The sequence below is a fragment of the Pomacea canaliculata genome, linkage group LG12 (genome assembly GCF_003073045.1).
Source record: "Pomacea canaliculata isolate SZHN2017 linkage group LG12, ASM307304v1, whole genome shotgun sequence".
Classification (NCBI taxonomy): Eukaryota; Metazoa; Mollusca; class Gastropoda; order Architaenioglossa; family Ampullariidae; genus Pomacea; species Pomacea canaliculata.
Window position 1 is genome coordinate 11,976,365 of NC_037601.1, and position 10,620 is coordinate 11,986,984.

At 35.8% G+C, this 10,620-nt stretch overlaps 1 protein-coding gene across 2 annotated transcripts; it reads right to left on the minus strand.

The window, feature by feature from the left end:
* Positions 1–48: 48 nt before the first annotated feature.
* Positions 49–10,613, minus strand: LOC112576908. 2 transcript variants are annotated; one of them, XM_025259767.1, is made up of 13 exons: positions 10,558–10,613; positions 9,400–9,940; positions 8,967–9,162; positions 7,404–7,581; positions 6,299–6,408; positions 5,523–5,589; positions 5,063–5,215; positions 4,101–4,238; positions 3,752–3,871; positions 3,198–3,328; positions 2,906–3,072; positions 2,333–2,594; positions 49–1,844 (listed from the first exon to the last, which is right to left on the minus strand). In XM_025259767.1, the coding sequence occupies exons 2-13, from the start codon at positions 9,462–9,464 to the stop codon at positions 1,722–1,724; spliced, it is 1,710 nt and encodes a 569-aa protein (XP_025115552.1). In that variant the 5' UTR covers positions 9,465–9,940; positions 10,558–10,613; the 3' UTR covers positions 49–1,721. The 2 variants fall into 2 exon arrangements, with proteins under 2 accessions (XP_025115552.1, XP_025115553.1); XM_025259768.1 differs by having other exon boundaries at positions 3,797–3,871; positions 9,400–10,607.
* Positions 10,614–10,620: the final 7 nt, after the last annotated feature.

Here is a 10,620-nt window from a genome sequence, read left to right on the forward strand (position 1 = left end):
GAATTGGTCACCCAATGTGCTTCTTGTAAGAAAAAAAAAATATATATGTATGCAGGAAACTTTTATTTTCACAAATAATCAAACATATTTTTATGTTTCATGGGTTCCCAAGTCCATGATAGTTAAAAGATCAAATAAGGGATTTTTAGTATCTATCATAATATTTACATGAATAACACAATTACACAGTAACCAGCATAACACCTTCACATATACAATCACATAATGCTATAAAATGTTGAGACGTGTGTAACTAAAACAGTGGAGTAGAGATTCAACCTATCACGAAGACAGCTTTGCCCCAGTTTAATCCAAGAAGGGGTAGTCATTGGTAAGGAAAACATTTTTAAAAAAAATCCTTGGGACAAGCAAAGCAATGTAATAGTCCTTACTTCACTACTCAGGCTTGTGGCAGTTACACCATTCGTTCAACATAAGACAAACGATCTGTCAGTGGGTTTTCTTTTAAGATACAACAATTAACAAATAAATTAACTCTTTCCCACCCAATTAAAGGGTAGGCCACCAATGATGATTATTACTATCTTTAAATAATCCCATACAAACATAACTTGTATATATTCATTTAGGCTTGAAATTTCACCAAAGATAAATATGGCCTTTAATGTCACTCTTGGCACAGGGTAATTGTCTCCCACTCACAATCAGTATTGTGGGATTTCACTGCTCACTTGCATATATCTGCATCTATTCTGGGTATGAGAGTTAAGTATAAATAATCCATTTTGAAGTCGCAGCACAACACGTATATGGACTGTAATTAGAAAGGTCACATCACAATGACAGCCAGCGTGTGGAGGGGTATCGTACAAGAATGGTGCACACACCACATTAAAAAAAATATATATATATTGTAAAGGTAACAATACATTCACATAACTAAATCTGAATTCCATTATTATTGCAATGTGAGATCCACATTCTGTTGCTTACATAACTGCACGGTGAAACACCATAATACTTTTGATACTGATGACATGTATTTTAAACTGATGCATTTAAACCTGTGTATATCTATATGAAATTAAACCCCCCACTTTAAAATCACACAGATGTAGGCTTTGAATTAAAGCCTAAAAAGCACACCTGTAAAGAATAAATGTAAACTCTTTTTAAGCACCTGATAATTTTTTCACAACTTCCCTATCATTACGTACGTGTAAGTACGTCACAGAAAAATAAACTAAAAATGCAATGCATGTATCACAGTTTGTGATAACAATAGATGGAAGTGGTAAAACTTCATATGAAAATTGTAAAATAACACAGTCCAGATTGACAAATCGAAAAATTAAGAATGCTATTATTTCTTAAATTTGTAATTCAGAAATATACTCTGCATGTATTTTTGAAAAATATGATGAAATAGTTCCAGCATCTTTTCTCTGCTTTAAAACATCAAAAATAAAATGAAACATGCACTATTACTTCTCAAACTGACCCATTTTTACTATAGACCTCAGAATCATGGCTTGGAATATAAGGAACAAAACAAAAACCCTTTAAAGCAAAAATACTTCATTCTGCAGTTAGGAATCAGTATATAGGGAAATATATAACACATAGTGCACAACAGTCGCCAGTCTCATATAATTTTTTCAGATGAAACAATGCAGTCAAAATGTGCCTGAAGAACTTTGAAATTTCCTTTGAAAATAAAGTTATGATGCAGGAAGAACCTTCACATTGCTCACTTCTTTTCACTGCTCATAGACTGCTTGTTCAATGGGCCATTCACTCAAGATCTGGTCAAAGTTGTCAGAGGAAGATATGTGCATTGATTCATCGCAGGTGTCGTTTGCTGCTGGCAAGATGCTTGAGAGCTTAAAGGCAACAGATTACACACACAAAGAAAAAGATGACAAAATTTCATCAAGCTACCTCATAATAATAATGAAAATAATAACAATGAAAACAATCTTGGTGTGTTTTTGATGAAGCTCTGCAAAAGTATCAACTATACAACTAAGGGAAAGCAAGTTAAATTGAATGACACATATTTAAATGAAAAATAGTGAAATATAGTCTGATTGTTTTGCCTAGATTTCCCATCTATTAGGTGATTGTCATATACTTTATTATATATGAAACACACTGCCAAAATTTAATGGTGCTCACTGTGCCATCATGAAATTTGATATTGGACAAAATATTTTTCTCGGAGAAAGGAAAGTTAAATGTATACAAGTAATTCTACAACCTGATATCATAGTAATATTTTAGTGATATAATTTGACACAAAATGAACAGAAAAAGGGTCTAGTGAACATGCATTTGGAAAAACAAGTTTATTGATTGATAGTTCCCATACCTGCCTTAATAACTGATCTGCAAAGACATGACCAACTGTTATGGTAATGAAGAGCTTTTTGTAGATCTCACTCTCTGTGTTGAAATTCTGCCCTAGTGCAAGAATTACATTTGGTGATGGCCTTGGACCTCTCTGCATTTTGTACTGCTCAAGTGCAGGAAAGAAATAACCGTGAAAGTCAAAGATTTTAAAGGCGTTATTCTGCCGCTCGATCATCACAGCTTCCCCTGTCTGACCAGGCAAGCCAGCATAAATCCTTGTCCTGTGCAAAATTCAGTATTTTACAGACTTTGATGCAACTCAATGCAACATTTGACAAACATAGAAATAAACTACAGGAGTTTCGGCAAATTTTGAGATTCCCCACTTTATATGACCAAAAATTATCACAGCTACCTTGTTATTAGAATATAGCAAGAACTGAAGGGGAAAACCTTCACATAACTTCTGCAGAAATATTGATAATGGGTGTTTAACCTTTGTTAGCTCTAGGTACTAATGAAACAACATTCTAGTTAACTAGCCAAGAGAAATACTTCACAACACTTTACTTCCTGAACACTACTGACTCACTTGCACATCCGCTGGACATACAAGTCACCATCTTTGGAAAAAATATGGAAGCCTTGTTCCATGTTGCCAAGCAAGCTGATCATGTGCTTGTCTTGTTGCTCAGGCTGCATGCCCGGTGTAAATGGAATAAGAATCTGCTCCACTTTTGCGCTTCCATCTCCCTGACACTGGCATGTACAGTTCATTAATTTATTTTAAATGTGTATGTGTGTGTATGCACATGCACTTTTACAGTATAACAACATGACCATGACCTAAAACTCACGAAAAGACTGTACAAATAAATATTTACCCAGTCAAGTGATGGCTGAAATCTACTCATAGATGGCTGCTTGTAATAAAGATAGCAGCCACTCTTGCTGGTCACTTGAACTTGTAATACTGGCTTTTCAAAAAACCGAACAGTCACCTTCATTTCTTGACCTGTGACAAGATGAGGAATTATTACTGACTTTTTAAAGACAAAAGAATAGGCATTTCGGAAAACAGAAAATATAAGCAGCAGTTCTTTAAAATGACCATAAGTGGAGTCTAAGGGAAACTGACTTGAACATCCCGATGTTTAATTTACAAATTATTTTTTAGCATGAAATTTGACCACGACCATTTTTTTGTGGGTAATACTATCTCATAAAATTGTTAGTACATATAGTGCTGTTTGTGAAGATAATTAAAATTATTTTATAATGACTGTTTGTCAGAGGGATAACTGTTGATGACAAAGTGCAGATCTCTACTGCCCTGGTGGACCAACCTTTTCATTTTAACACTTTAAATGCCTTTGTTTCTCCCACAATTTTCAAAACAAAGTAGGATTCTAACAATTAAATTTAAAAAAATATGTACCTGTGAGAGTATGAGATACTGTTTGAAAAATATGATCTACTTCACCATTGCACTGAAGCCCTTGTTGAGTTTGTGTCCCTAATGGAACTGCAGTTGCTTCAATGCCCATTGAGGAGGTACCTTCAATTGCAAAACAGATGAAAAGTTTGTTTTTCAAGTTATGGTTACAAGGAACACTTTGCAGTTGTAGCTTAGTTTTAGATGTTACAGGTTTGAATCATTGAGAAATCTGGAAGGAAGGAACATAAATAGAAAGAAATATATTAACAGTATCTGGTTAAGCGACATGGTGATGGTTAAGAAAGTTATGCATTCTTTTAAGAGTACGTAAATATGTTTTCAAACTGACTTGTCATATTTAGGCTGCTAATGTTTTGGTCAAAGGAGATCTTCGAGAGAGAAAGATCAGGGTCGAATCTGACCAGGTCCTTTCTGTCAATGTCAAGAAGGTCTCCATGCTCTGTGGTAGCTCTTGTTCCACGAGTCTCTACAACAATTCACAATATTTAAAAGTAAAGCTGATATTGACGTTCTGTCCTGCTGTTTGTCTCCATACCACCAACATGCACATGAAAGGTCAAAATTTGACATTATGTTTGAACATAGCTACACTTATGTCATCAAGGCTAAAGCCAAAGTGACAGAAAGGTAAAAGGGTAGTGCTCTAGTTTTTTTCGGTTGCAGGAGAGTAATGTGTTAGAGACGGCTCTTATTTCAGGTCCAGCTTTCTTGTGAGGTCAGTGCTCACCTCCATATCACCAGGACAACCTAGTGATTTAAGCAACAGTATCCAAGCCTGAAAGGATACTAGGTTTTCTGGTGGCTGATGTCTTTGCCTCTGGTATTGAAGCCTGTGGTCTAACTACTCGGTTAACAGTATACATTAATTAAACATATTGTTTTAATATGATATCATAAAATCAGACCTCTTTCTGCATGCAGCTGAAAATAAATGTTTAAAGATTTGTGGCTCATAAACAGAAAGGTGCTGCTACTCAGAATTTGAACTAAGCGAAATAATTCGGGGCAAAAGATTACTCTGGCAAGCCTTGAAACATGCTCCATCAGAAGTAGCAGCCAACTCTTTTTGCAATAAATTGTTCCTCAGTTATAGAAAGGTGTTAAAGAGTTGCAAACTACTTTCCCCACCATTGCAATTAACACTTCTTGTTTAGAAAAAGAATGAAGAATACAAAATAATCTAATACTCAATAACCTTCCATAAATTTATTGCATTTCTCCGAAGGAAATGAGCAGTTTTTTAATGATGCAAATGCTACAAAGAGGGTGTGACAACTCAAAAAGACTAACCTGTCATCTCAATGCTGTTGATGCTCTTATCAATGGAAATGTCTGAAAGAGGTGGAAGATCAAAGCCTTCAACCAAATCTTTTTTATCAATGCAGGACAAATCTGGTACAACAGTAGGAGTACACACCAGGTCAGCTTGGAGTTCAATCAAACCTGTAATGGCACAGCAAAACTAAACAGCTCTCATGCATTTATTTTTTTGTGTATGCAGAGGTGTAAAGAAGACAAAAGGACAATGCAAAACAAGAAACTTACAGAAGTTGGTGAAAAAGTGATATTTCCTCGTAATTGGACTAAGTTCACCTCCATAAACATGTACCCTATTTACCGTTACAAAGCAACAAAATGTATAGCTGTATATATTACTCTTTATAAGGCAATATGTTTTACATACACAGCCATATACAGCACTAGCACTACTTCTGGTAGACTGAGCCAAAAGAGGGGTAGTGGGTCTTACCAGATCGATAATCTCCTATTCTGTTGTTTGACCCATACATCTGGCCTCTTCCCTCTCCAATTTTAACCTGTAAGAATATGTTCAAGAACTTTTAGAGGCTATACCCTTAGAAAAATGATTTGTTGAAAATGCAAAAATCCTCCTGAATATGATACTAATGAATAAAATACTATTCACAATCAATAAGAATAATATTAAATAATAGTGGGATAAAAGCCACTCTACCCTAATATAAAAACTTCAAAATAAAAGCCAACTGTTGTCACAGCAAGTGCATCTGAACTGTTTTCTTGATGCTGCATTAAATTACTTTTGGATTCTGCAAACCATTCCATCAAACCATTCAAGAAAAATAAGGGAATGTTTGAGTCTTAGTTTGTATGTTGGGGGGTTGTGTGTGTGTATGGGGGATGGGAGGTGAGGTGGGGTGCAGGTAAGCAGTGGTTGAAACATCATAAAATCTGCAGCGTATTTCAAATCCCCACCAAATATGGCAGCAATATTCTTTTCACTGATGGTTCAGTCATAGGCTATATTTGTTTTTCATGGGGTTCCCCCATCCCAGTAGCTATAAATGGAAAAATACTAAGCAAAAGACATTGTGATGTACATCTAAAACAAGTATGGACAATATGTTAGTGACAAAAGCTATAGATCAAAAGCTGATAACATTATGGCTACAAGAGTTAGCACCAGAAATCAACCTGGGTGATGCCAGTTACCATGGTTACCCTGGCTATTATTTATATAAAATTATCAGTTTTTAGAATACATACATCCTCCATTCCTCGCACAACAGCAGGCAGCATTGACGAGCAATATTCTTTTCTGTCTGAGATGTCATGGGTGGCAATTTCTGCATTGGGTGGACTCTGGGAGCTACAGTCTGAAAAATGTTATCAATAAATGTCACAAAATAGGTGCAGATTTGACTCTGCTAGGCACCACCAGTTAACAAAGGGATGCATGCACTTTCAATATATCTTAACACAAAAAAATGGAGAAAGCAAACAATATGCTGCCCTTGTTTGTGAAAGCATGCCATTTCACCAAGATGATGTCAGTAAAAATAGAAATGTACTAAATGCATAGAAATTCTGTCTGCAGTAACTACCTGGCCACATGCTTGTAATCACTACGATGTAAGGTGGTATGTGGGTTGACATGTTTGAGAATAGAGATTTAAGCTGAAGTTCAGTAGTGAGGCAGCAGCAAAGCGTTAGACACCAAGAGAGGAAGAATTGTGTCACAAGCTTGAATTTCAACTCCAGCCCACATATTTTCTCTGAATGATATAGCTCTGTATAAATAATTAACTATCAGGGTTTTCTCCACACACTCCAGCTTATAGTAAGCAATTCAACTTATGAAATAATTAAAATGAAATGTGACTTTAATTTTCTTCCTTAATAATAGACCTAGCACCTTGCACCATGTATTTTGGTATAGAATGTTTAAGTCCTACTATAAGGCAAGCATGTGCACACATACACAAATACACATACACAGAAATCTAATTTGTGGCATTTGTTTCTGAATTCTTTTGAACTTTTTCTTTTTTGTTCTTTAGTAAATGAGCTCAAATGTTGGTCAAAATGTTTTAGTCAAGATGTATCCTAATCGACTAGAATCCATAAATTGAAACTTGAGTATTGATGTTAAAAATAAACAACCATTTCAATTCAGAAACATGTTTACTACTGGGAAAGAGGTTACTGAGATAAAGATAGATTTTTGTAATGAGCTTTAGGGACATTACTACTCTCACCTGCACATACACCCACACAACAGTCTACGTAAATCAAGCTGTTCTTTTTCAATGCCGTATCCTAATTCCCACTTTACTCATATCTATAGAAAGTGCTAGTCTAAATACTTCACCTGCTCTGTGAACAAACTGGAAGGCACGGAATGGGTTTGGTCCATTCTCACAGTCCATCTCTTTGACTGGCTCGATATCCTTTACCCTGTTTAGTGCACACCTGAATCGTGTTTTCCAAGCCGCATAATCAGGTGTGTCTCTAAACTCTTTGTATCGACCTTTATGCTTTTCCCATTCCTAGAAAAAAAAATTAGGATATGTAAACTCATCTCAAAACCTGGTGCAATGATTTATCATTTATAAGCAGAAAAAGCAAGTACCTCTAATATGTATTTTCTGCATATAAGGTCTGAGGAGAATGAGATGGAGTTTTTGCAGGAGAAGAATCATCAATATGATGAGGACTAAAGTTCAGGAATTTTTCATCTGATTCATTTTATGTATCCAGATTACAGTTTAAGTGCCTATTAAAAGCACATTTGTTGTACATTACTTGTTAATGCTAAGAGCGCTCATTTTATTTAAGCTGTGTTCTTTACAGAATATTCTTCTTCTCATTATTGTGTTTACACAATGCTTTAATATTGTTTGAATTGTTTGATAGCAAAACATCCCTACAGGCTAATTGGTTGGTTGATTATTGTTTACTGCCACATAAGCAACAGAGGCTAGATTATGGCATAATCATCAAAAACCTGATTAGATACAAAATATATAAATATAGATTATTTCATTTCATACTTTAAAACATATACTCCAGATTGAGATTATAAATATAAATACAGCACACTCTCTGTGGACCAGAACTCAGCAATTGACAACAACAAAACTTGAAGATATAATACTTGAAATAAAAATTAAAATAAAATCAGCGTCTAGTAGAAATTTAATGCTGAATTTGTAACAGTTTCAAGAGTGTGGTTTTTTCCTAAGTTACTTAGAGTTTAAAAAAATTGTGTTCATGAGTTGAAAAGTTTATTGATGGCCATTTAACTAAAACTGCACACTCAAAGCTTTTTTTTTTTAATAATAAAAATATGTTGCATAAAGTTTGTCTTAAATTGTCTTCATTTGCTTTTGTTTCAATATTAATATCAAGTCAATTAGTTTATGGCATGATACAGTGATAGTTAGGCCTATTTTTTTCTAGTAATTCTCAAACAACTTCTATCTGCCATCTACCAACTTCCTGTGGATGCCAATTAGCTGAGAGTCTATGTACATATTATGTACAAAACATCACATCAATATCAAGGCAGTCTGGGTATATGTAGCAGGTATATGTTGTCTCACAAATCTCACTTGTTATATTTGAAGAATATTAGAAGAATCAAAGGAATCCTTAAATATGATTTAATAGTCAGATATTTTGCATGTATGCTGTAAGGGCATCTGAATAACATATGCTCATGAAAATGTATCTCATTGCTGGCCATTGTTAAAAAATACCACAGTGAGGTAAAAAAAAAAGTCTCATCATGTGCAAAGTGTATTACCCGGACAGATTTTTATTATTTCTTCTAGCAAGCAACAACTGACAAGTAGAACCAGTTGCAGTGAAATGTGTTGTTGTTGTGCTAGGTCTGTCTTAAACAAGTTTAAGTCTCATTTGAGTGCGTCACCTTAAAGATGAGTGTATCTTGTTCACTCCAGTCAGAGTTCTTGCCATGGCGCCATGGAATACTGAAAATTTGCTTGTCAAAGTCAAGCCACCTTAGTCCTGGGAAAAGACCACCTTGGACTTTTGCCCAGAGCCATGGTCCAAGTGTCTCTTTCTTCTTTTTACACCCTCCATCTTCACTCAAGTCTGGTTCAGCGCTGCACACAATTACATAATTTTAATCAAATAAAGCAGAAATGGTTCCAGTGCAATAGGAGTTTCTGGTTCCTGTTGAAAACACATAGCTCGATTGTTACCGTTATAAAAGAGCACACAAACTGCAAATGTAAGCCATCTATATATAGCTTCAGATACATGCATGATTTACACAATCTTATTCATTATCAAATTATTATTTTACTCAGTTCACAAAAGCTGATGTATGAAATACGCACCTTGTTGAATCTGGCAAAACTGTTTCAGAACAATTTTCGTCGTTTTTTGCGTTGGTCTCCGACATAATTACTTCTTAACTTGCTGAACACACTTATAGCTGTTTTGGCAATTCTAATGCGACTGACCTCTCCTTAATTTCGACTCCAGCAGTTTTGCAAATTTGTTCGAATACAGGGATGTGAATTTCGGTCGCATATGTGATCAGAGCTGAGAACTTTGCCGCCACTTTTATTTCCCTCAGTGAGGCTTATACTCGGGTGGTGTTTTCTTTATACGTCCACTCTACTCATGCTTTTCGTGGCGCTGACCACAACACGTCATGTTATGCTGCTAAAGAGAAAATAAAAGTCGACAAAATTGCGTACTGCTTGCCTGGGTTTTCCTTCCGGTTGGTTTCGACAAAACAGAAAGTACACTAACCACGTAGCATGAGTGCATCAAGGGGATTCCCCGCAGTGGGGGTAATGCAAAGCTGTTCCCTGCGCATGCGCTGTTGAGTTCTAGAGGAGGGTGCGCACCACAGGATTGTGAGACTGATGTCTGTTAAAAGAATACACGTCAGATGACTGATGAAATGTGTCGCAATAACCAGCAGTTACAAATAAGATTCCAAAACTGGCAGCTGATCCATCCACACATGGATTTTACACTCACGTACACACACGCAGACAAGAAAATCGACCCCAGCATGCACCTGATCCCTCGATCTCGTAATTTCCATTTGGTCTAAAACTCTAGCATCTGGACCAGGGGTGGGCAATTTTTTTTTTTTTTTTTTTTTTTTGCGGGTCGGTCTTAAAATTCTAAGCTATGCGGCGGGCCGGTAAAATAAAAAAAAATCTGGGCCAACAAACCTACAATTAAAGTGATAATGCAATGGACAACAAATGAGTACATATATTGTTGGCGTTCGTTCACTAATTTGTCAAGTGAATTATATGTTTGAATTCGCTCACAATAAAACTTTAAAACCAATTTTCTTTTGAAGGCAGCCGCGCCCTAACCACTGCATTAGACGTGGCAGCCGTGTAATTGTTATCTTTATACTGTCTGTGTTAGAATTATACCGACTGCCGATTTCTAAAAAGTCGTATATAATAAATTTAATTCCAATCAAATAAACCTAAAGGCTAAAAGAAAAGAAAACTAGCTAGTACACTTCACGTTTTGGCAGAAGGGCCGCACTTTGCCCACCCGGCCTGTTGTGTATAATGTCTAAA